A 27557-nucleotide genomic window follows, 5' to 3' on the forward strand; every position below is an offset into this window, starting at 1 on the left:
TTCCTTGCACAACCAGGTGAATATTCTTAACACTACTGAACTGTACACTTACAAACAGTTAAGATGGCAAGTTCTACGTTATATGGATTTTACCCCAATAAAAAAATTTTTAAAAAACATATGATGCTTATTAACTCAAAAGATTCTCTCCTTAGTGTTACACAAGAAGAGTGTGTACAAACCCATCTAGTGAGAAAGAAAATTCAGTAGTGTGAACACATGTGTTGTGTGGCGGGTGGGGGTGGGGAGATGTAAACAAGTTTGGAGTCAAAAGACTAGATAGAGGTGGGCCGGGATTACGACAGTGCCTCTTTCTTGGGTTAACCATTTCCCACATAAAAATAAAACAGAACAACAACCAAATTATTTTCCTCATCACACATTTTTTTCTCTGTCATCTTTCACTTCACAGATTATCTAAATCATTACTATTCACAGTGTGGGTAATGGACCAACAGCATCTGGGGCTTGTTAGAAATGCAGACTCACTGATCCCATACCCCAGAACTACTGAACGAAAATCTAACAAATCCCAGGTGATGTGTACACTACCCATTACCACATACTTGTCTAAAAGCTCCTGGTTTCCTCACACCCACCTAGCAGTCACTGTGGGTATGCATGTGGCAGGGACACTTACTCACATGTTGTCAACAAAAGAAATGGAAGCATCAGCAACAAAGCAAAATCAGCTCCTATTACAGCTTTGACTCAAAGGATATATAATAGAAGAATGAAGGAGCATTACAGGAGATCTGAATTGTAATTGCATCTCTGTTGGCTGTGAATCTTTTGGCAAATCACTTTCCTTCACTAAAACTCTGCTGCTTCATTTTAAAAATAGAGATAATAATCTCCGTAAGGTCTACCTCATGGAGCTGATATGAAGGTTCAATTTGAAAAGAGGTTTATATAAAACATCTGAAAAGTAAGAAATGCTCTGACTACAAGTGTAACAAATATTAAATAATGTTTGGGTCATGTATAATTGTGCATGTAAGAATTTCTTAAACCAATGTAAATATATTATATTAGAATTATGTGCACACACACATATAGTCTTAAGTGTAGGCTAGCAAACAAACTGATATGATCAATTAGGTTTCTGAAGTATAATATCTTATGTCATTTCTCATAACGGCAACGAACTGGCACCCCAGTCCTTTGTGAAATGAAGCAGGTAGATATCAATCTATCCATATTTATTAAACAATGGCACAAGAAACATGTGATGACATTTAGAACCCAGAAGGCACCTTTTATTCCCAGTATACTGTGGAGAGAAGAACCTCTCTTTATGTTCTCTCACTCCTTCAAGTGACAAGAAGAGAAACATAAATCCTAGTTCTGGTAGAGAAATATATCATTTATGGATTGAGAGCATAACCACTGGAGTCAGGGAGAGCCAGAAACAAATCCTGATTCCTCTTAGGCTGTGTGACCTTGGCCGAGTTACTCCGTATCTGCTCCTATTTTACCTCTGTAAAATGAAGGTGATAAAGAACCGACCTCTTGGGGTTGCTCAGAATTAAATGACATACTTTATGGTAGGTGGTTAGTATAATACCAGTACATAATAAACACACATTAGCTATTCTCATCACTGTCGTCATCATCATCATCATCATCACCTACTTGAAAGGGTATAGTTTGTACATCAACCCTTCCTTTTCAAAGGATAGAGTCCGTGGAGGGAGCACACTGAGAGAAATCACGAAAAAACTCCTGGCAAAGGTGAGTAAGGATGCTGAGGAAACCAGCCAGCACAGATAGAATAAGGTTCACTATTAAATCCTGTAAACTTGCATCTGGCCAAGGCATAGAGACTTACTACAAGGGCTTATGACACTCAGGAGAGGATTATAGGTAAGGATAGTCTTTTTCACATTCCAGAAGGGATCCATGAGTTAAAGCCAGGCAGTACCTTCCCTGTCTTGTTGAATTGTTCTCGCTCTTCCACAGTGGTGAGGTAGTTCACAGCTGCATACTCAATGACTGACAGGAACACAAATAGGGAGCTGACCCACAGGTATACATCCACAGCCTTGATGTAGGACACCTGGGGCATGGAAGCACTCATGCCAGAGATGATGGTGGACATGGTCAGCACCGTGGTGATTCCTGCCATTGGAGAATAGGGACAAGCTCAGTGACATAACCATTCCGTTCTGGGATCAGGTGCTGGATTACACCAGGGGATGTATTTGCTCACAATATCTGGTGAGCAAAGTTGGGAGTGGGGGAGGAAACCCAGCCCATTACCCTTGTACACATCATGAGCCTAAGCAAGAAGCTCTCCTTGGGTCTGTCTTTCCATCTTTTTCTTGCCCTTACCCCAACTGTCCATAGCGTTTCCATCCTTCCATCGAAAGACTTCACAGACTCATACATATCTCTAAGGACACATTTCTTTGCCCTCCGTTGGGCCTCTTTAAACCATCCCAGAAAGGTAAAAAATGTGTTCAATTCTAAAAGTCCTCTGGGAAATAAATTCTAAAACCATTCCTACTACCCTTTCCCATCATTTTACACTTTTCCTTTTAAAGAAATTGTCTTCGAGTCAGTCTTTTATCTTTCATTCATCAGGGAGTGGTCTTGTCATTTTCCATATTTTTCTTTCATATAGAATACTTAACGAGCCATCAGTGTTGCTATTACTTTGTCCCTTGTTACTGAAACTATAGTTCAATTGAGATTTAGAATGGAAGTGTATGGTGGAGGCTCAGTTCAGTGTAAATACTTACTATGCACTTGTGAAATGCCAGTTACTCTCCCCTTCCCCCCTCCCTCCTATCCCCTCCCCCCTCCTTGTTTCCTTCCTTTCCTTTCCTTTATTCTCTGGCATAAGCATCAGAAGTGATGAGATCAAGGTTCTGGGGGACAATGGAGAAAGACTGACTCTGACATTTCCTTAATAAAATGCTGGCCTAGGGGAGGGCTAGTCTGTGTCTGCACTAATTTCTCAGAGGGATGATGCGAGAGTGTTGCCTGGAAAGTACAGTATTGTAAATATTTGAAATGCACACTAGCTGGCATGGCTTTATTTCCTAACTTCCCACCAGGGAGGCAGAAATGGAGTCCTTAATGATTTTTATAAGTTGTGAGGACATTTTAATGTCAACAGACGGAGTCCCAAACAGCAGGAAGAGCACCGTGATTTACTCCTAAATGTACAGACACAGCATGTGGACAGCTTTCACCAACACATTTCTACCCTTTCGACAATAATTCTTCAAGGTTCTCCTCTGAGGGAGCCCATATCAAAGACAATGACAAATCTACAGAGCTATTCAATTTCAAATTAAGTTTTACTGTTTGTATGATCAAGACCAGACTTGGGGATTTGGCAGCCACCACAGGAGGGCCCTGGGATCTCACCTTCACACTGATTTGAACTCCAGGAGAAGTCACCTGAGTGCTATTCTAGCTCTTACCATTGAATGCAGGCCACCATCTCACTGAGTCCCGGGCTTCCCCAACGATTGAAATATCAACAGTCCGCATATCGGTGGATGCTGTTTGCAGTCCTGGCTACATAAGCATGGAGATGTGAATTTTTTATTCCCATTACAGGTGTACATGTAGCCGAAGCCAAGATTATTAAATAAAGCTTGCTTGCCTTTATTGAATGTTTACCCACCACAAACCTAGGTAAATATTATTAGCCACACGTTGCAGAAAAGAAATATGAGCTGAGAGTGGCTAAGTAACTGGCCTGAGTTTTGTCAGTAGCAGGATCGGAACCTTTCTATTTGAATGTAGAACCCATGTTTTTTACACACAAACCAGCTGCCTCTCATTCTAGACCTATAAAGGGAATCTCTTTTTGTTCTTGAGATTATACACCAATTTCAGGGCATCTGGATGGCTCAACCGTTGGTTGAGCATCCCACTCTTGATTTCCACTGGGGTCATGATCTCAGGGTTGTGGGCTCGAGCCCTGTCTGAGGCTCTGCATTCAGCACAGAGTCTGCTTGAGATTCTCTCCTCCCTCTGCCCCTCTCCCCCTTGCTTTCATTCTCTATTTCTCTAAAATAAATAAATAAAACCTTTTTAAGAAAAGATTATAAACCAATCTCTATACATGAAGCATCTCTGAGAGAAGATACTGCAAAACTGAGGGTAGAGAGGCGCCTGGGTGGCTTGGTCAGTTAAGTGTCTGGTCAGTTAACTAACTTGGTCAGTTAAGTGTCTGACTCTTGCTTTTGGCTTAAGTTGTGATCTCAGGGTCATGAGATTGAGCCCTGCCTTGGGCTTTGCACTCAATGTGGAGTCTGCTTGAGATTCTCTCCCTCTCCCTCTCCCTCTGCCCCTTCCCCACTCATGCTCTCTCTCTCTCTTTCTCTCAAAATAAATAAATAAGATCTTAAAAAAAAAATCTGAGGGTAGAATTATGTCAGGAAGCATGAAGGTATTTTGTGTTTTTCAAAAAGCTAAAAGTCTCATTCCTTTCAGGACTTCACTGGTAAAACTGAAAGAATCCTACACTGACATTCATATTTAGTATCTTTCCTTATTAGTTCAAAAAATTTTAAATGCCTTTTCTTACTGGCCCTCTAAGATAGAACTTGATTTTTTTCAATGGACAGTAACATGGGGCTTAACTGACAAAATAAGGATTTAGAACAAACACATGAGTATATATATATGCCAGGCAGGTCTTGTCATGCATTTTAAATTGATGACTATGGGGCCAGTAAAGGAAACTGCATTATCTATTTTTTGCCAGAGAGCAATAAGCTATCAGTCATTTTCCTTCAAAGGGGACTTAGTGCAGCTAATTTACTATATTTCTTTCGAAACCAGCATTTTAAATTTTGCTTGTTTAAAATGAGCAATAAAAAAAAAATAGAGAGTGGGGAGGAGGGATTGTTTGAGTTTGCGAGTAAAGGATGGGAAAGCTGATATATAAATTCTTAATGCAAAAGAACTTGAGTCAGGAATATTACAGCCACTAATTAAACACACTTATGTCTTGAGCCACCCCTTAGAAATACATTAATCTTGACAAACTGTATTCCTTCCAAATCCAATAAGTTAACATCCCAATAAAGGCATTTTAAACATATGAAGTGACCATTTAGTCAAAGAAAGGTTCTATGCTGGGATTAGAAAATTATTTTCTCACCTACCAACATTGCTATGCATGGTCAGAAAAGTGTTAGGACAAAATATTTAGTTTGGTGCATGGGACTCAACTCCCCTGAGCCCATGAAGTTTCACTATATTAACTCTTAAGGACATGTCTAGGGCCCTACAGAACCCTTTGGTCTGGGGAGAGTTACTCATCTTTGTGTTTCATTGGCCATTTTTGGTTGTGTATGGAGAGGTTCGTTGACTGGTGTGATGGTAGTGGGGCATGTAGGCATCACTTATAGAACTAATGAGTCAGTTCATCCCTTCAGTAGCTGTGTTGTGGGCAGCTCTTTTGAAGGGATAGGTATCTACATTCACCTTTAAATGAGTAAAAACACTTTCCCTGTAGGCCTAAGCAGAAAGAAAATACTAAATGATGTGAGGGAAAGGAAGATAGGCTGGATATCCTAACACCATCACTCTATGGCCAGCAACCAACGACCATTATCCCACGAAGGTGGTGCCAGAGTCCAGGGCCTAGAAGTTCTGGTAACCTCTATGATGGTTAAATGAATTGCTCCTAAGTACTTACTTGTTCAGTTCTATGGCATATTTTCTGTTAGGAGACATTTTTCTTTATCAGTGATGACATGCCTGAAAACTTTAGTTGTCTGTTTCCTGGTAAATGACCCGATGACTTAATATGTTGTCCATGAATGGCACGCCCCGTGCAGAGGGGCCAAATGAGAAAGAGGGAGGCGAAGAAAGGAAGGACAGAGAAGGAAGAGATGAGAGTACAATACTACTCATCCTTCCATGAGGGTTAGGACACCCTTGAACAGCTTTACAAGAGTCTTGCTTCCTCTCCACACCAAATCAAATGGAAAGATAGATTAGTATTTTTAACCCATCCCACATTCCAAGTTATGGTAGCTATTATCTCTTATGAGAATTGCCTAGTCTCGGGCGCCTGGGTGGCTCAGTTGGTTAAGCGACTGCCTTCGGCTCAGGTCATGATCCTGGAGTCCCTGGATCGAGTCCCGCATCGGGCTCCCCGCTCGGCAGGGAGTCTGCTTCTCCCTCTGACTCTCCCCGCTCATGTGCTCTCTTTCTCATTCTCTCTCTCTCAAATAAATAAATAAATAAAATCTTTAAAAAAAAAAAAAAGAATTGCCTAGTCACAAGTGATATTTCCATGCTGTTCAGCCTCCATTGTTTTTCACTTGAAACATGACAAATATGAAAGGATCTTAACCAGCAAATGATTCGTTCTTAATTAGCAAATGAATCCAAATGTGGAAAGGTCTTAGCCAGCAATGAATTATCACTGTTTCCAGTTAGTAACTAAAATATAGTTATTAAAACATGGTGGGCTAAACACTGGCAATTTAACAACTATATATTGAGCACAAAATATGGGCAGGGTACTGTGCTAGTCACTACAGGAACAAAAAAGGTGGTCATAATGATCCTTGGCCTTAAGGAACTCACCTTCTACTAGAGGAGACAAGATAAGCTACCAAGGCACCCCATGGCTACATACAAAATAGAGGAAGTAAGGTAGAAGAAATACCTTAGAAGAGATACGAAACACCATGTGGCTCAAATATGTGAGACACCATGTCTGCCTGGAGCCATTAGTAAAAGCTTGTGGCCATTGAGAAATGGCAAGACTTTGACAGAGAAGGATAGGTAGAGAGGGCATTCTAGGTAGAGTAAGAACAAGAACAACGGTACAGAAGCACTGCAGAGAAGATAAGCAGTTAGGCATAGGTGGCTGTTTGAGAACACTGAATATTCAAATTGGTTGAAGCTTAGGGCAACTGTACTGGGGCAAGAATATGGTTGAAGATTTAGCAAATAAAAATATGGGACACTCAGTTATATCTGAATTTCAAATAAACGACAAATAATGTTTTAGTATAAGTATATCCCATGCAATATTTAGGATATACTTATACTAAAACATTATCTGGTGCTTATCTAAAACTCAAATTCAGCCAAGTGTCCTCTATTTCATTTGGTGACCCTCAAGTGACACCTTGGATTCCAAGCTGAGAGTATTTATTCTAATGGTATTTAAGATAGAGTATTGTGATCACAGTTGAGTTTTGAGATATTATTCTGGTAGTAGGGTTGAATTGTGGTAAGAATAGTAGGAAGTGAAATAAGCAATTATAAGGCCTGTACAAGTCCATACTACAACTTTGTGCAAATTAATAAATTTTCTGGAGGATGTCACCCCTTTGTTCTGGAGGATGTCATCCCAAACGATGTCCCATGGAGCTTGGGCTGGATTTCTGCTCCCTACTCCCATCTGGGTCAGATTTCACAGCCTTGCAAGGTGGCCTTGGGCAGGTAGGGGTCTGTTAGAGCAATCCAGGGAAAATTAACAAGGGTCCCAGGTCTGGTCAAGGCAAGAGGAGTGGAAGAGAAAAGATAAGCATATTAGGGAGAAGGCTGACTCTGAAGATTTAGATACCTTATAGCCACAGTTCTCAAAGTGGGGTCAGTGGGTCCTTTGGGCTCCCCAAAACATTTTCAGAGGGTCTGTGTAATGAAAATGAGTTTCACAATACTAAGACATTGTTTACCTTTCTCATTATGTTGATATTTGCAATGGTGGGAAGCATTGGAGGTAAAAGCTGTTGTTGCCCTAGCATGAATTAAGGCAGCAGCACCCAACTGACCTAACAGTCACTGTGTTCTTCAGCTTTTAGCATCACAATAAAAAAATCTGTAAAAATTGTTAATTTTATTAAATTATAGCCGCTGTGTATATGCCTTCTTAATATTCTGGTTAATGAAATGAGCAGTATATAGAAAGCACTTCTGCATACCAAAGAGCAATGGCTATCTTGAGGAAAAGCACTCAGGCAATTGAGTTATACGCTGAACACCAGACGCTTTGAAAAATGGAACACCACTTTCACTTAAAAGAACAACTCACAAAAAAAAAAAAAAAAAAAAAAAGAACAACTCACAGACAAACTATGGTTGTTCAGATTTGGATATCTGGCAGACATTTCTCAAAACTGAGTAAAGGAAGCCTCTCACCTGAAGTAAAACAACTCATGATATTTGTTGTCTAATGATAAAATTTGAGCTTTCAAGTCAAAACTAGAATGATGTTGAATATGTATCCGTCACTATGACCTTGACAGCTTCCCACTACTCACTTTTTTTTTTTAAAGATTTTATTTATTTATTTGAGAGAGAGAATGAGAGAGAGAGAGAGCATGAGAGGGGGAGGGTCAGAGGGAGAAGCAGACTCCCTGCCAAGCAGGGAGCCCGATGCGGGACTCGATCCAAGGACTCCAGGATCATGACCTGAGCCGAAGGCAGTCGCTTAACCAACTGAGCCACCCAGGTGCCCCCACTACTCACTTTTTAATCAGATTAATGGTGACATTAATGAATGTGCTTTTTAAAAATATTTTATTTATTTACTTATTTATTTATTTAGTGTGAGCAGGGGGATGGGTAAAGGGAGAGGGAGAGAGAGAATCTCAAGCATATTCCACACTGAGCACAGAGCCCAACACAGGGCTCTATTCCACAACTCTGAGATCATGACCTGAGCCAAAATCAAGAGTCAGATGCTTAACCAACTGAGCCACCCAAGTGCCCCGAATGTGATTTTTTTGACATTGTATAGTGAATTATGTGGGCGTTGAGAAGATATAGCTCAGTGCACTGGTAGTTTTCAAATGATTGATGCTTGAGTAAAAAGATCTAGTCAAAATGCAAGATAGATCAACGCACTTTAATCTAATAGAATAGAAAAAATTCACTGATATGGTTTCAGATTCCACATTCCACATTAACTAAACTTTAAGAAACTGTCACTTGCTGAGTTTTGGTGCAATGTCAAGGAAGACTATGCACAATTATCTGAAAACACTATTAAAATATGGCTCTTTTCTCCAATCACGTATCTGAGCAAGATCAGTTTTCTTTCTATATTTCAGCTAAAAGTTATTACAACAGATTGAATGAAGAAGCAGAGATAAGAAATCCAGCTGCCCTCCAGAAGGCCAGATAGTAAAGGTTTGCAAAAATGTACAACAATGCCACTCTTCCAACTATTTTTTTGTTTTAGAAAAAAACTATTTTTCATAGAATGTGTTAACTTGTAATGAGTTTATTATTGCTATTTTTAAATGGACTAATACATATTTTTAAAAATTCTGTTTTAATATCCAACATGGCTAATAATGATAGATATAACCCACAAAAACAAAAGCTCTCTGGGGTTCCTCATAATTTTTAAGGTGTAAATGGGTCCTAAGAACCTAAGAATGACTACTAAAGACTAAGAAGGAAATTGAGGATCCAAATACGGAAGATTCAACACATTGGGGGCCCTTAAAAGAACAAGAAAAGCCAAGAGAAAAAGTGGAGTTTGGGCAGGGATGGTGGAGGAGGTAATAGTAGTCTGTTGGGTTTTGAGCATGTGGCGTGCCCACAGCACTTGGAGATGAAGTCCAGCAGGCAGCTGGGAATACTATCTGGAACTTGAGGGAAGGATTTGAGATAAGGACTTAGATTTGGGATATATTTTCATAGAGACAGTAGTCAGAAACAAGAGTGTTGCTCCATTTGATGAGCGAATCAAAAGCGAGCAAAACCTTGGGAGGGGGTTACCAGACTCAAGGAGTAGAAGGAAGACAAAGTAGGAAGACAAATGAAAGAAAAATCTAAAAGAGGAGGAAACCTAGGCTAGTGCAGAGTATTGCAAATGCATTTATTGTTTGTTTGTTTGGTTTTATCAAACACTATGGACCAGGCATCGGCCCAGGCAGTTGACATGAATGCTCCCATTTATTTCATCATTCATTTCATACGGTGACCTTGGAAGGCTGTATTAATCATCTCATTTTGCAGATGAAGAAGAGGAGGCTGGGCTTTTGACACTTGGTTCTGAATTTGGAGAGGATGCTTAATAGTGTCAAATACTTCAGTGTGATGAAGGGGAAACAACCGAGAAAAGGCAAATGGGATAGACAGATAGTCAGAGGGACCTTCTGGAGAATCAGGTAGCCCAGTATTTGGAAACAGCCAGTCAAGCAGATGCAAAATATCTTTTTTTTAATTTATTTTATTTTATTTTATTTTATTTTATTTTATTTTATTTTATTTTTAAGAGAGAGAGAGCACTGGGGGGAGGGGGAAGGGAGAGAGAAAATCTTAAGCAGGCTCCAGGCCCAGCACAGAGCTTGGTGCAGGGCTTGATCTCATGACCTGAGCTGAAATCAAGAGTCGGATGCTTAACCGACTGAGCCACGCAGGCGCCCCCAGAGCACAAAATATCTTTGAAAAACCTTGAGGGTGTTAAGAAGCAAAAGCCTGAGAGGATAGCAGTGTATACTATAGTATACACTGTAGTGTATTAGGTATAAACTGTACTATAAACTATACAGTATAAACTGTAGTATAGGAATACTACAGTTCCCTTCAGTAAGATAAGAGGAGAGAGGGACACTTCTGATTTATATGTTATTTTACATAAATCTGCATAGCAATTTCCCAACCCCCTAGGGAATCAGATGTAGATGCAAGAAGCATAGAATTTCAGGGGAGACTTAAAGGCATTTCAGTGTTCTCCATTCTCCCCAGCCCGCCCTGGAACCAGCTTCTATTACTTGTCATTTTAAAAGTGTAAGAGCTGAGCAGTAGGCTTCAGGAATCTGATTGAAAATCATGTTCACAAACCTTTAGAGACTGAACATCTTTCTCATTCTGTCTTGAGGGCTGGAAATGTGCCTCTCATCTCCTGTTCAGCTCTACCCTGCCCCACTGCCGTATGAGGTCAGGGCGCAACTGCTCTGATGTGAAGTCACAGCCGCAATAATTTAATTACTCATTCAGATGGTATTTTTCTCCCATGAAGATAGTCAAGCCTCAAATGCTTATAGATTAAAGCTTTTAATAGGGGAAAGAGGTGAACAAATTATTAATATTAATGACAATTTGTGTCTTTCAAATGATCTTTTGAAGTATGCATATAATTTGTGAACATTAGCTTAGAAATCACCCTTTCTGGAATGAATTGTGTGATAATTACAATGATTGTGAAGCACTTATAACAATCTTCTGTCTAGGTAGAGCATTACAGGTCAAAGAACAAAATCAGCTGAAATGAGGGAGCTCTGCCCTGAAACAGCGGAGGAGGCAAGTGGGATTGACTCTTGGGTTCTCATTAAGTAACAGGTTATCCAAGTGCTTAGCTGGGCATCTTCCACTTTGTAAGAACTCAGTCACTGCTAAGCGGGCCTGCCATCGTTCCCATAAATCAGTATGTGTGACAGCGGCATGTGGCATGCCATGCTAGACAGAGTAGATAATCATACCTGTGTGATGACTTAATGAAGCCAGCAATGCCTCCCCCTTTGAATCTCTTGCCAACTAAGGAACCACAGTAACAAATTTCACTGTGGTTTGTTCTGATTTTGGTGTTTAGGCTAAGCCCCAATTTTTAATTAGCATTGCCCCCTATCCCAAGAAGTAATGTATTAAGATACCAGTAGTACAGTGTGCATTAGTTTGAAGGTTCTTTTTTTCTATGATGCAAAGGTTTGTCATGCAAAGCAAAGTGGGTTGGGGTAAGAGATGGGGAGGTTTCCCTGAAAGTGAGGAGATAGGTTTGTAAAGTGAGGCTATTTATGCTCCATAATTTCATAATTTCTCCTTATTATTCCCCTTTTGGTCATCTGGTTCAGGCTTTATACCTAATGCCTCAGTTCCCCAGGAAAGAAAGAGTCCAATCATATTTTGCCCCCAAGGCTGTCAAGATAAATATTGTAACCTGAGTGCATGTCTCTAAGTACCCCTACTAAACCATCACTCTTTTCCTCTCCACTTATCACCACTTATTTACCTTCTTGAACTTTCTCTGATATTAACATTTCACAAAGGTACAGAAAGACTTACCCAGGGAAACTCTTGCAGGAACAGCTCTCTGGTCAATCCAAAATGAAACCCAGGAAAGCATTACCATCAGCATAGCTGGGAAATACGTTTGTAGCACAACGAAGAAGATATGCCTCCTTAGCACAAAGTTGATGAAAAGCCTATTGTACCAACCTATGAGAAAAAGCCAGAGTTTTCCTTAGAACAGGCTTCCTCATGAAAGCATCACACTAAGTGGAATCACCTGCTTCTTTAAACTCTAAGCTCTAAGGGAACATGGAACTGAACACACTCACCCTTGTTTACCCAGCAGGAGGACAGGGCCTGGGCCTGTCACTCCATCAATGTTTGTTGAACTAACTGACCTGTAGTCTGTTTAGTTATGTGATTCAAAGATTCCCCTTAGGTATGTGCACCCCAATGTTTATAGCAGCAATGTCCACAATAGCCAAACTATGGAAAGATCCAAGATGTCTGTCAACAGATGAATGGATAAAGAAGATGTGGTATTTTTAGAATATTATGCAGCCATCAAAAAACCCTGAAATCTTGCCATTTGCAATGATGTGGATGGAACTAGAGGGTATTATGCTAAGTGAAATAAGTTAGTCAGAGAAAGACAAGTATCATATGATCTCACTGATATGAGGAATTTGAGAAACAAGACAGAGGACCATAGGGGAAGGGAGGAAAAAATGAAACAAGGTGAAACCAGAGAGGGAGACAAACCATAAGAGACTCTTAATCTCAGGAAACAAACTGAGGTTTGCTGGAGTGGTGGGGGGGTGGGAGGGATGGGGTGGCTGGGTGATGGACACTGGGGAGGGTATGTGCTATGGTGAGCTCTGTGAATTGTATAAGACTGATGAATCACAGACCTGTACCTCTGAAACAAATAATACATTATATATTTAAAAAAAAAAGAAGATAGTAGGAAGGGAAAAATGAAGCGGGAAAATCGGAGGGGGAGATGAAACATGAGAGACTATGGACTCTGAGAAACAAACTGAGGGTTTTAGAGGGGAGGGGGGCGGGGGCATTGGTTAGCCCAGTGATGGGTATTAAGGAGGGCACGTATTGCATGGAGCACTGGGTGTTATATGCAAACAATGAATCGTGGATCACTACATCAAAAACTAATGAGGTAATGTATGACGACTAACATAACATAATATAATAAAATTAAAAATAAAAGATTCCCCTTAAATTTCATAGCTGCTGTTCAGGAATGACTGGTAATTATATTTTGTGGAATGGCCTTTAAAGACCTTTCTCCAAAATATATTGTGTTTGCATTGTTTCTGCAAGTGGGCAAATCTTCAATACATGACAAATGACTGGGTGAAATAGCCAATAAACCATTTATTAGCTTCAACAAATGAAAGGGAAAATTTTACCTGAAGGAAAAGATTCACAATAGCTACTGAGTCATTGGATTCCAAGTTGGAATCCAGACAGCGAGGGATTCATAAAGGGAGTGGGTGAAAGGAATATCCATAAACTGTTTGTATTATTTCAAATTCTGGTGGGTACCATTCATTTATCTATAATAAATCTGAAAAAAAAGTAATCAAATGATGATGTTTCTTTGCTTCTGGTTGGAATTATATAAACTCATGTTGGTAATATTGATTGATTCATGCTCATCAGAAGCAACAATTGCAGTCACATCCGTACAATTTTGTTCAGGTTTCCTTTTTCACATTGGTTGAAAGGAAGTTTAAAACCAAAAAAAACAAGGGACTATAGGTTAAAAATTATAAAACAAAATCATACGCATTGTAAAAGGGTTTAAAGAATACTTCTACTAGTCTCAGTAGTAATTTCTTAGGAAACTCAAGATGGCACACTTATTAGATGGATCAAGTCAATATTTAGGTATTCGGCCCAAAACATAGACCGAGCAAACCCACCCTGAATTGGCAGACTCTCCTCTTAGTATTCTATTCGCAATTACGTGCCGATGACCCTTCTTGTCCCTATCTGTTCTGAGGTTCTCTCTCACCATCAGTTGATGTATGTTTCAGGAATATCAAACAATTTCATTCCCAAGGGAAATAGAAGACCCATTACATAGTGCATTGTAAAGTCAGAATATACAGTATTTTTTGAGCTACTCATTGTCTTGTATTACCCATGTTACAGACCCACTTCATTATTGTGTGCTGTTGAGAATTTTGATTATAGCTGTAGACTGGAATAACAGCCTCTCTGATATTATATCGTCATATAATCATTGTGAGATTAAAGGAGATAAGGAAAAGTTGTGGAAGAATTTCATAAAGACACTGTTAGTATATATGGTTTTAACTATGAACTAAATTTTGGTAACAGGGTCCTTTCTTTACTCATAATTTTCTGAATAATAACTTTGTTTTTGGCAACTGAGCAGGAGAAATGCTGCTCTGTTGTGTGGTTCTTCAGGGCAGGGGAGACTAGGGATCATATTGTGGTTGAAGCTATAGGCCAGGAAGAGCTCTCTCCACCACCAGGAAAGGTGGTGCAGCCTTGAAAAGATGTGGAACCCTCATTTTGGATAGTGTGATAAAGAGTCTGACTCCACTTTTGATATTTGACTTCTCATATCTCCCAAGCCCTATTTTCCCTCCCCATTTTGTCCCACATCTGGGCAAACCAATAAGAAAGCTGCGTGCTCCCTCTTTTGACACCCATGGGAAGTTCAAAGCATGCAAGGGAGCCCTCACCCTAGCCCCACCCTCTAACCACCATAAAACCCCAAGCCAGTCACCCCTCCTCATTTTCTCAAGCCATTTTCAGACCTACTTGGGAGCCTACCTCACTCTCTCTAGAAAACCTCGTTATGTGTGCAATAAATCTTTTTACCCTTCTGCTAAGTGTGTGGCATCATCAGTTTTGACATCTGAACCACATTCTGTGTGGAAAGGCCCATCAGCCTCCATTAGGTTGTTGCACAGTGGAAAGAAGGGGAGTTTATGAAAGAGAAAAGAGGGCTGGAGAGTTGGCAGCCAGGAAAATGCAAAAGAGGGGAAGTGATTGAGGAGTCAGTCCCAAGAAAAGGTTCAAGAAGGTTTTTATATCTAGAGACTGTCACCTTCAATGGCCTGTGACATTAAAGGCCTCATTCTGTGTTGAAAGGATCCAGATGATGTTGTTGATGAAAACAGTGACGATAATAGTTACTAGCTCATATTTCCTGAGCACTTACCATATGGCAGACGGTATTTGAAGTTATTTATGGCAGATGGTATTCTAAATTATTTAAATGTATTAAATCATGTATCCTCACACCCCTATGAGGTAGAGAGTGTTATAAAAACAACTTAAAGATGAAGACATTGAGGCTTAGGGAGACTAACCAACTTGCCAACGTTTCTAGTAAGTGGCAGGGCCAGGATTTGAACTCATGTAGTCTGTCTCCAAAACTTGTACTTTTAGCCACTACATTATGCTACAGTAAAGAATAATTATCAACGCATTCTTTAGGGGCAGGAGTCATTTTTTTTTCCTTTGTAAATTTACAGTGCATGATTGTGAGGGACATTGAAAGGCACGAGAGGGCAGAGGCCCTCACCTGCTTGTTAACATTGCCAGGAAAAAGTGGGAACCTGATGGTTCAGCTATCAAATGGAAACTAAAGTTGTATAGTTATAACTCTACTTCTGGCTCAGAGCCAGAAGTACAGTTTTTTCTGTAGAGCTGATTTGGCTACACAGAGGTTATGGTAGTTGTTCTAATGATAGGAATGAAGACAAAATATAAGAAAAATTATTTTTGATGAAGCTAATATGTTTAAGCAGGATACTAACCTGAGAAAAACACTTGGGTTTAGGTCTCAGGAGACCATATTTAATAATTCACGGATAATGTGAGGCCGAACTATCATATACTTGTGAGCTAAAATAAATTTGTAAATGCTGATATTTCTGAAACCTAAGAATCATTGAATAAACCCATATATGATTAATAACTTGATATTTGGGGCGCCTGGGTGGCTCAGTTGGTTGGGCGACTGCCTTCGGCTCAGGTCATGATCCTGGAGTCCCGGGATCGAGTCCCGCATCGGGCTCCCTGCTCAGCAGGGAGTCTGCTTCTCCCTCTCCCGCTCCCCCCTCTTGTGCTCTCTCTCTCAAATAAATAAATAAAATCTTTAAAAAAAAAAAAAATAACTTGATATTTGGAGGCGCCTGGGTGGTGCAGATGGTTAAGCGACCCACTCTTGGTTTCAGTTCAGGTCATGATCTCAGGGTCATGAGATCAAACCCCACCTGGGGTTCCACACTCAGTGCAGAGTCTGCTTAAGACTCTCTCCCTCTCTCTCTGCCCTTCCCAGTCCCACTCTCAATCTCTCTCTCAAATAAATAAATAAATAAAATCTTTAAAAAACTTGATATTTGACTACAACTTCCAAAATGCTTTACTCTTATATTTTTTATAGTCTTAAAGCCCATTTTAATCTTTCTTATTAAAAATGTATACATTGTAACAATTTAAAAATACAGAAGTGTTGAAATAAAATTGAAAATATTCCCAATCTATACTCAACTCTCGGAAGTATCAATTGTTAATCTTTCTGGACATTAAAAAAACATATATATATATAAATCCTCTTTTTAAAAAAATATTTTATTTATTTATTTGACAGAGAGAGAGTGAGAGAGCACAAGCAGTGGGAGCGGCAGAGGGAGAGGGAGGGAGAGAGGGAGAAACAGGCCCTGGGATCATGACCTGAGCTGAAGGCAGACGTTTAACTGACTGAGCCACCCAGGTGCCCCTATATAAGTAAGTCCTTTTTAAAATAACAAATATGGGATTATATATATTCTTCTATAACATGACTTAAAATTTTTAAAATTTATCATGGATAATTTTCTATCATGCTATACAAACCATGTATGTTTAAATTCTTTTCTTTTTTTATTTTTCTTAGAAATCAAAATGTTTTTTCTTAAAATTGTAACTACATCGGAACGTTAAGAATTTTTAGTGGATTTTATTTTTTATTTATTTATTTTTTTTAAAGATTTTATTTATTTATTTGACAGAGACAGAGTGAGAGAAGGAACACAAGCAGGGGGAGTGGGAGAGGGAGAAGCAGGCTTCCCGCGGAGCAGAGAGCCCGATGCGGGGCTCGATCCCAGGACCCTGGGACCATGACCTGAGCCGAAGGCAGACGCTTAATGACTGAGCCACCCAGGCGCCCCTTTTAGTGGATTTTAAAACACTTAAGAGCATCTTTCTGAGCAGGAAGTTTTTCAATGTAAGTATTTTGCATGGCTTTAGGCAGACTCTAAAACATGACCAGAAGAAGTAAAAAAATCAACTAGTGTTGGACCTGCCTGGTAGGGCTTAAAAAACCTGACAAGGACAAATAAAAAGACAGCAAAGCCAATGGAATGGCATACTGGTGAAGTAAGAATTTGGAAATGAAATTTAACCTTTTCTTTTTAAGAGGATGGTTGGGTGTATATTAATGGATACTAGTGTTTCAAAATCTGAAATGTCATTGCCATAAATATACACGTACTATATACTCTGTGCAGGAAACAATACTCTTAGATTTCTATGCTTCATATGTATGACATTGTAATAGCTTCAAACATTGCAAAGACTTAGTCACAATCTATCATGTGCCAAAGTTATTTCATCATAACAACAGCAAAATGAAAATAGCTATAAATTATACTTTGACATGTATCATTGTTCATCCCACACTTTCCTTTGTTTAAATATTAATTAAATTTAGGACTCAGAGCATTAAAAATCCTGATAAAAACATACACAGTTGACCCTTGAACAATGTAGGGGTTAGGAATGCTGGCCCTGGTGTTGTTGAAAATCTGCAGAGAACTTTCTAGTCCCCCCAAACCTAACTACTAATAGCCTACTGCTGTCTGGAAGCCTCACTAAACATAACAGTTGAGTAAGACATATTTTGTACGTTATATGTCTTATATACTGTTTTCTTACAATAAAGTAAGCTAGAGAAAAGAAAATGTTAAAAAACCATAAGGGAGAGAAAATGCATGGGCAGTACCATACTGTATTTATCGAAAACATTCGCATATAAGTGGACTGTGCAGTTCAAACTCATGTTGTTCAAGGGTCAACTGTATTTACGTATATAGAGAAAGAGAGAAAAGAAAAAGGAGAAGGACATATATAAAAATAATAACAGTTTATCTCTAGGAGGTGGGATTACAAAGGCTTTTTCTTTAAACTTCTCTGAATATTTTTTTCAAATTATCTGCCTTTTATTCATTCATTCGTTCAACAATTACCTATTGAGCATCTAGTATGTGCCAGGGGTATACCAATGATCAAAACAAATAATAGGTGTGTTACTTATATAATCAGAAAAGAGAAAAGGCCATAAGCATTATTATAGTTAATAGCATTACCTGCTGAATCCCAAGCATTGTAGACAAATAAGTGAAATAGAGCATTCGTTCTGGATCTAAATGGCTAAATAGCTGTTGGTTCTAGAAAGTCCTTTAGCTTCCCTGTGATGTAAATTTTGATTTCTCTCTTAATGATTCAGGCTTTTAGATAACAACCTGATAACGCCTCTCCCAAGTCTAAGGGCAGAGTAGAGCACCTCCAGGGAGAAAAGTCAGTAGGTAAAAGGATTCTAGGCAGGGCAGCCCTGAAACTCAGGGGCCAGCATACATTTTCCAGCCTAGCTATGGCTTCAAAAATCTAAAATGGCATTTTATACGGATTCTTCCTGAAATGACCCAAAATGCTAATAACCAGGGAAGAGAAAGCTACTTCTAACTTTAATCAACAGCGATCAAGTATAATTTAAAAAGTGCCATGTATACATGTTGCCAAACAAAAAATATATCTGTCATAGTAAAGAGAATACAATATAGGCCTGATTGAATGGACTTTCTGTTTTACTCCCTGATTCACTCAGCCATACTTATTGAGTATATGCACTACTGAAGCAAGCACAGCAATATTTATCGAGTATCTATGATGTGCCATGCCCATTCCAGGTGCTGGGGAAGAAATGATGAACAAGACAGACAGATTTCTTGCACTCTTTCTAGTCAGGCCCTCAGACAAGAAAGCCGTCAACTAGAGATGTATTTCAGGTAGGATTAAGTGCTGTGAGGACAAATACAGACAGGGAATGGTGAGGAAGGAGGCCTAGTTTAGACATGATGGTTAAGAAAGCACTCTTTGAGATGATATTTGAACAACACCCTGAATGGAAGGAGGGAGCCGGTCATGAGAAAACTGGGGGAACATCACTCCAGGCAGAGGGAAGGAAAGGCCACAGCAGCTGTGTGGGTAGAATGAGACACGTGTGTTTGAGGACAGCGTGGAGAGAGCAGAGGGGGCGGGGGTAGTGGGTGAGGTCAGAGGTAGATCATGTGGGCCTTGTAGGCCATTTGGGAAAGTTGAGTTTTGTTTTAAGTGTGGTGGAAACACACTGGAGGGTTTTTAGCAGGAAAGGATTGTGGTCTTTATGTTTTCAAAGATCATTCTGTCGGCTGCATTAACAGTAGACTGCAGAGGCCAGGAGTGGGAGCAAGATGTTTATTTAGAGGTGACGGCATGAGGAGGAGAAGTCATGTACTGGAAAGGGGGAGGAGGCTGCCTGTAAAGAAGGAAAGAGGGTACTGGCTAAACGGGACACTTGTTTGGGTTCAGGTCTCTTCACATGTTGCGGTACTTTGCAAACAGTAGGTGCTCAGTAAGTGCTGATAAACTGTCCACATAAAATAATGCACCTGTGCTGCTGTAGAAGGCAAATCCACTGGATGCACTGAACTCCTCAATGAAGAACCGAGAAAGGGAAATATGCTCATCAGTATTCAGGGACTTGTTTCCCCGTTTCCAGTACAACATTAGATCCTCTTCATTGTAGGCATCTAAAACAAGAGAATAATATTCTTGTTGCTAGAATCAGTTCTTGTGCACTCCATGAGGTCTATAGCCATGTTTTACACAGTTCTGTATCTCCGGTGCCTGGTCCAGTGACATGTAGATATCGGATCCTGAAAAACGTTTGCCGATAGACTAATAATACCCATACCTACCAAAAGAAAACAATAATCTCCAAAACTTCGACCCTAATCACCGGCATAGTGTGGAGGTCTTTCTTGTGCCCACACGTTGAGTTAAAACTCTCCGAATAGCTGCTCCCCTCCCTGTGTGCAGAGTCCTGTCAGAACACCATCTGCTCCGAGTCAGAGGCCTGACCCTAGGTCGGCAGGCCCCTTTATTTGGTAGCTCTCTCAGATGAAATTCCAAAATCAGCTGAGCTCATAAAGAGTTTTCTTCTGAAATCAAATAGCGTTATAGAAAGCTTCTAATGGATTTGGGGAGGAGCATCCACTGAGATTCCCAGCATTTTGGCCAATTATGAAAATTTGCAGTCAGATTTTAAGATGTTGTATCAAAAACAACTGATGGGGGGGGCGCCTGGGTGGCTCAGTCGGTTAAATGTCTGCCTTCGGCTCAGGTCATGATCCCAGGGTCCTGGGATCGAGCCCCGCATCGGGCTCCCTGCTCAGCGGGGAGTCTGCTTCTCCCTCTCCCTCTGCCTGCCACCCCGCCTGCTTGTGCTCTCTCTCTCTTTCTCTCCATCAAATAAATAAAATCTTAAAAAAACAAAAACAAAACAAAACAAAAAACCAACTGATGGGTCAGCAACAGTGATTGACAAGGAGCCGGCTCAGAGCCCTCTGGCAGGGCTTTGATTAGAGGGTCTATGTCTAGAGCTGCCTTTTTCTGGGGAACCCAAGTACATTTAATGGAAGTTTGTAACTTATATGGGAACATGAATTCCAGAGCTTTCCAAATTTGGGAGGTGTGTCAGTCTATGTTAATAACATCAGCAAGAATATACCCTTTTAGGGAACTTGTTCCTTTATAACCAGGTGGAAACTACAGAATATGTACTATGAAAACATCCTTTCCCTGCATGTTCTCTTTTGAGAGACAATCTGCCATCATCTTTGGTTTAAAAAAAAAAGTAATTATTTTGAACCAACATACTTAACTTATATCAAGATTTTTAAATGCTTGTTAAGAACATGCTTATATACGTGCAGGTATGTGATGGTATGTTCAGATCATGAGTACTCATTCCATCAGGAAGTAAGACTTACAGCTTTCCAGTTCAAGGGAACAGTTTTGAGTGTCAAGAGGAAACCTGGTGAAATCCATAAAGCACATGGCTGAAACAGTTATCCTATAAAAGGAGAGAGAAAACAGAAACTGCAGATCATTTCACCATATGGCCAAATAAACCTGTAATACTGAAACTCCCTTACTGTGGTGCTTGCTTTGTGTGCCTTTGAAGAATAGTGTGAAACAGGCATTACCATCCTCTATCCAAATAATGTCTAAGGATGCAAACCCAGGAAGGTGTGTAGTTTGCTGAAAACACAGGGTTAACACAGGAATTCCTGCCCTAAAGATTGTTCCTGATCTCACTGTTTCCTAGTCTGCGCCCTCTGTATTTTTTGGCTCCGATGTCTTCAGAAAAACATACTTCAAAGGGAGATGACTTTTAAATAGATTTAAATATTTTCTGCTTTTTCGAATATCCAAACTTCGTTTCTAGTCATAAAGGGCTGGGATGGTGGTAATAAAAACCTATGGGTAAAGGTTTCTCTCACAAAGCAAGTTTACCTGAGAAAATTCTCTTTCCAGGAGTGAGGAGAAAGCCTGGAGCATTTTCAGTTATAGATTTATGTGATCAATGCATAATTCAGGTGCTATTAAGGCTTGCATACTGATGAGGATTGTTTTTTTCAAATTTTATATCCTCCTAGATTTTTCTGGCTTTAGGCAGAGGCTGCTATACTATGATCCTGCCTCAAAGTACAAACTCTGGTATCCACAACAGCAGATCAGAGGTTTATAAAAGGCCCCTGAGCAAGTCTGCACAAAACAAAGGCAACAGCTGCTCCTACCCATGGTGCCCCCAAGTTAATCAGAGAAGTAGAACCATTTTATCTTCCATGAGGTTGAATTCTACTGTCAATAGTCATGCAGCAAAATGCCAACCCAGGGAAGTATCTGGATGACTTTGTGTCACAAAACACTCATTTTGGTATATTCCTGCTGCAGTTGAACTTTGAACACTTCAGGGGTTAGGGGCACCAACTCCTGTGCAGTTGAAAATCACATATAACTTTTGACTCCCCCAAAATTTAACTACTAAAAGCCTACTGTTGACCAGAAGCCTTACTGACAACATAAACAGTCAATTAACACATATTTTTACATGTATTTTATACTGTGTTCCTATAGTAAAACTAGAAAGAAGAGATGTTATTAAGAAAATCATAGGAGAAAATACATTCACAGTACTGTATTTATCAAAAAAAAAAAATCCACATATAAGTAGATGTGTGCAGAAGGGACCTCTGAAGTCTTTGAGTCTATTCCTTCATAGTAGACATGAATAAATTAACAACCAAAGTGGTCAAGTAAGTGGTGGTAATGAGAAAACTATCCATGACACTTGTTCAAGAACAGTAAGGAAGAATTTATTTAGGGGAACTACTATAATTTGGTTTATTAACAAGGGAGAGAGGAGTGGGCTCAACTCCAAATACAACAAGGAAAAGTAGGAATTTATAGCCAAGGAGCAGGGTTGGGGGCAGTGGATGGAAACTACTCAGAGGAAACATCACTCGTAAGAGGTGGGTGGGAGGGTGGTTCTAGCTAAAACGACCTAACAGGATCCTCGCTGAAGGCAGGCCAGGGTGATCAGACATCACTTGGGGGTGGTAGAAGATGAGGAATCTGATCAGATTTGGAGGGTGATCAGATATTGCAGATGGAGGGTTCTGGCTGACTGCACTTAGCAGAGACAAACACGGAAGCTCAAAAGTCAGGGACTAGGTGAGAAGAAAGTTCAGAGGAGCCTAGCAGAGTTTGGCCAAAGAGAGAATCTTTGTCAGTAGATGGTGTCAGAACCAAGCCTGGAACCAGGTAACCTGGCTCCAGGCTTGGACTGGCTCTGCTGTCAGCTAGAATAGTTGTGTGGACAACAATTTTGAGTCCTTCTGTGTTTGGGGATTCCCCAAGACCACCGTCAGGTTCCATGATTTGCTAGGAGGACTCACAGAACTCATCAAACCTTTTACACTAACAGTTATGGTTTACTGCAATGGAAGGACACAGATAAAAATCAGCAATGGAAAAGGCACAGAGGACAGGGTCCAATAGAGACCAGGAACAAGTTTCCAGATGTCCTGTTCTAGTGGAGTTATGTGGACAGCGCTACCGTCCCAACAGTGATGTGTGACCATGGGGTACTGCCAACCAGGGAAGCTACCTGAACCCTGGGGTCCAAAGTATTAGAACTGAGAGTTGGTCCCATAGGTCCAGCTGACCTTGGTCGCCAGCCTGTCCAGAGGTCAAGCTGATACCAGGTAACTCAAAGCCTCCTCCATAAATCCCATTGTTAGCATAGACTGTCTGCTGTGGCCCAAGGCCTCAGGGTCAACAAAGATCCTCTTATCAGGCAGGATATTTGAAGAGCTTGGAGACTGAGCCAGAAATCATTCTTTGGAATGTGCAGGGTAAGGACAATCTACTGAATTAAGTCTTTCATCAAAATAATTAATTTTAAGAAGTTGAAAGTTTTAAACAGTTGATTCCTTGGCCAGACGCTGCCATTCTGCTTCTGATTCCTAGTGAGGCCTGACTCCAGTATGGTTCCGAGTCCCATGTTCCTCCTGACTTAAAAGTTCTACTGAAAGTATTACTTTCCTTTCATTGCCTTTTTAAAAACATTGACAGCAATATGGCAATAGCACCTTTGTCCTAAAGCGAGCACGGTGTTTTTAGTGCACAAAAAGAAACTGTATTAGTTTTCTTTTTTTTTTTTTTAAAGATTTTATTTATTTGACAGAGAGAAAGACAGCCATAGAGGGAACACAAGCAGGGGCAGTAAGAACCTGTATTAGTTTTCTATTGCCACTGTAACAAATTACCACAAACTTGGTGGCTTAAAACAACAGAAATTTATTCTCTCAGTTCTGGAGGACAGAAGTCTGAAATTAGTATCACTACACCAAAATTGAGGTGTCAGAAAGACCCTGTTCCCTCCAGAGGCTCTGGGGGAAAATGCATCCCTTGCCTCCTACAGCTTCAGGCGGCGCCTGACATCCCTGTGCTAGCGGCTACATCACTCCGGGCTCCGTCTTAATGGTCACGTTGCCTTTCTCTAACAAAGCTACTTACGACTGATTGCGTTTGGGTCCCAACCAACTGATCCAGGATAATTTTCCTACCTCAAGATCCTTAACTTAATCACATCTGCTAAGATCCCCTCCCCTTTTTTTTTTTTGGCCAAATAAAGTAACTTTCACATGTTCCAAGGACTAGGACATGGATATCCTTTGGGGACCCTTTTTTTTTTTTTTTTTCAGAGACTTACGACAGAGTCTTTCTGGGATTTCTAAGACATGAAAAACATTGAATTACTTGGATTTACTAAGCATTTTTAGAATTACCAATGATAAGCCATTCAGTATGTACAGGATTCATTAGGCTAAAAGAACATGTTGTGAATTAAAGATGGAGGGCTGTTACAGCATAGTGTCAGAGAAAATGTTTTGAAATAAAAAAATGAAAAGGGAGTAAAACAAATTAGCGGTAATTTGAACAATGACTATACCTTCTTGTAAAAAATGAAGGAGATAATTAAGAAAACTATTTAGTTAATCCAAGATTCCAAGACCACTTGGTAATGTATAATTGGTAAAGAAGAAAAGCAATTTTGTGCACCTATAAAATTGTGGGCCAGACTTTTGGGGATTTCCATACTTTGGCCCACTCTGTCCAACCTTATTTTCCATCATTCTCCAATGATATGCTGATATCCAACGATATCATTCTCCAACGATATGTAGATAGAGTAGAAAACTATTCTTTAAAATCTAAAAGTTAGAACAAGGAAAAATCACATTTTCTGCCTGTGTCCCAACCTTCAGCGTGACTAAACAGACAGTAATATTGTTTGTTTAGTCAGAAGTGAGATCCACTAGCTTTGGTGTAGACAGCCCTGGTATAGGGAAGCCAAAGAAGGTACACAGCCCTCCTTACCTGAGACTGAAGAGGACGTTTCCATCAGGGTACACGCGCAGCATGATGTTCTCCACAGTTGTATCATGAGTGAAGGATCTTTTAGAATGGACAAAAAAGATGTCAGGTACCCAAATCTTTTTGATCAATCTATGATCAAAGGTCATGCTTTTATTTGTTGTGCTAGGAAAGGAGAGCCTCTCATCTTTCCAGTAATGTCTGAGATAAAAAGTCATTGTAAAGTCCTAGGCAGAGAGAAAAAGAGACAAGTCAAAGCCAGAGGAATATGGTTCAGAATGACCAATTAATACCATTAGTTCTAGACTGATTGGCATGGGTGTTAATGACCTATAAAGTGAATGGCTTATATTGTACTTTCAGGCAGATTTAGGATGAAGCCATTGAGCTTGAGTTGCAGAGCCTCTCCTTCACCTGGAGTCTGGTGAATGTTGAGTTTCTAGGAACCAGAGAGAATTCAAGTTGGGTAAGGGAAGCCAGGTTATAACTGGGAAACATTTCTACATAAGCACTGGTATAAATCAGCTGAAGAGATCTCAGAAGAAAAGGATTTGGAACTACATGGCCCAGTATTTTATTTCGACTTATTTTTTTCATTGTAAATATATATTCACTTTTATAATGGGTTCTGTATCCATACATTTGTATTATTTTTGTTAAAGAAGCCCCCACCCCAAGTTGAATAAACTATAGTCCCACAAAAATGGACACAGCATTTATTAGAGCTGTTAATAGAAAGCATGCTGTCAGAGATCCTGACATGGAGATAACAATTTTCCTCAGCTTGAGAGAGAGAAAGAATACCAAGAAATTGTGGTTCTCAAATTCTAGTGTTCAAAAGACTTACCTGTGAATTTGTCAAAACAGCACATTCCCCAGAAGCTAGTACCCTGAGATTCTGACCCAGTATGGCTGAGGGAACTGAATTGTTAGTGTGTAACCCAATTGTAAAGAGAGAAAGATGGGGGGCAGACGGAGCTATATTAACATTATTTTAGCATGGAAAAAAAAATGGTTAGTCAATACTTTGAGCTTTGTTTGGCTCTCAGATGCTACATTTAACATCTTGTTTGTGTGAACAAAAACTCCCCTAGCTACATCCAAGTCATTGGGTGTGGATGATGATGATGTGTTTCACCTTTCACAATTGTTTCCTTCTTACTATCATTTATTTCCCAACAATACTCAAATTATTCTTGAACTAGCACATGTGACAGAACTTTGACATTTATGGTATAAGCAAAAGACAAATCTCAGTAAACTACAGATAAGTCACCAATTAATGATGAGCTAGTTTGTTTTTTCTAAGGTTCAGAATAGAGGTGCTTTTTGTATTATTGCTCTAGGTTAATCTGGGAGCATCAGACGTGTAATTTGGAATTAGGGTGAGGGCAAATAAATAGAATGATTCATTCATTCCCATAACACTACTCTACAGGGTGTTGTGTGGGTTACGGCATGGATTGCTTTAGTAAGCATATATTTAGAATTAGGTGCTCAATCAGATCTGAGCTTATGAAGTCAAATAGCAGACATTGCTACATTTCAGTGACACATCAACATCGCCACTAGTGGGCACCATCATGAGAAAGCAGGCTGAGCACCATGTTGAGAAGAGAGTGGGGTAAAACTTCAAGGAATTGAAAGTGAATTCAGGGTGGGAAGATGATAATGGAGAGGCAAAAGAAGCCAACACTGGGGGTTACTTATAATTAAAAAGCATTTTCACCTTGGGCATGGAGAACCCAGTGCAGTTTTAGCTGATACTGAGTCCCATAGTTCACCCTATTCAAGAGAGAAGGATAAGGTCTGGTTTTAAGGGCACCTGGGTGGAGACAATGAGAATTTTAGATGCAGACTGGGTCATTCAGGGATAATTTAGAGATTATGCCAGGGAAGAGGTAAAGAGTACTTGTTCCTGGAGTACAACGGACTCAAGAAAATGTCAGTAGAAGCTGGTTTTTGTCAGGGAAGAGACAAAACTTTTGAAACAAGGCATTTTTAAGTAGTGAGTACCCTTGGTGCTATTCCCTTTGGGAGTAGGGTGGTTAAAATGAAGGAAGTTTCATAGTGAAACTTGAAATAAATACCAAATTCGATAATGATAAGGACTACAAGAACATTAACTGAAGATTGAAACAAATATAACAAGTCATAGAAAATTTTATCTAGAATTTGCTGGAATTTTTATATGTCGTATAATTTTTCATTCAGTTAGCATTTGGATGGCAATGACTAGTTGGAGGAATCACTATAAATAAAAATATTAATTAAGTATATATATAAAAAGATTGTTTGATCTACCAATTTAATTGATTTATATTTTCTAGGTCTGGTTTCCTTAAGAGATTCCCTACTTTTTTCTCTTTCTCTCTCTTTTTATATCTTTATCTTTTTTTTTTAAAGATTTTATTTATTTATTTGACAGAGAGAGACACAGCGAGAGAGGGAACACAAGCAGGGGGAGTGGGAGAGGGAGAAGCAGGCTTCCAACTGAGCAGGGAGCCCGA

At 39.8% G+C, this 27557-nt stretch overlaps 1 protein-coding gene across 1 annotated transcript in view; it reads right to left on the reverse strand.

Annotated features, from left to right (window-relative positions):
- The window catches only part of GABRR3 (gamma-aminobutyric acid type A receptor subunit rho3), a 44387-nt gene that overhangs the window by 2931 nt on the left and 13899 nt on the right, over window positions 1–27557 (reverse strand). Inside the window, exons 4-8 of the mRNA XM_032406117.1 lie at window positions 25051–25274; window positions 21093–21175; window positions 19710–19850; window positions 12010–12162; window positions 1925–2121 (exon numbers count right to left, since the gene is read on the reverse strand). Coding sequence (XP_032262008.1) covers window positions 1925–2121; window positions 12010–12162; window positions 19710–19850; window positions 21093–21175; window positions 25051–25274 — 798 coding nt within the window. The remainder of the gene's footprint in view (window positions 1–1924; window positions 2122–12009; window positions 12163–19709; window positions 19851–21092; window positions 21176–25050; window positions 25275–27557) is intronic.

Source organism: Phoca vitulina, unplaced genomic scaffold (assembly GCF_004348235.1).
Source record: "Phoca vitulina isolate PV1807 unplaced genomic scaffold, GSC_HSeal_1.0 scaffold8, whole genome shotgun sequence".
NCBI classification, from domain to species: Eukaryota; Metazoa; Chordata; class Mammalia; order Carnivora; family Phocidae; genus Phoca; species Phoca vitulina.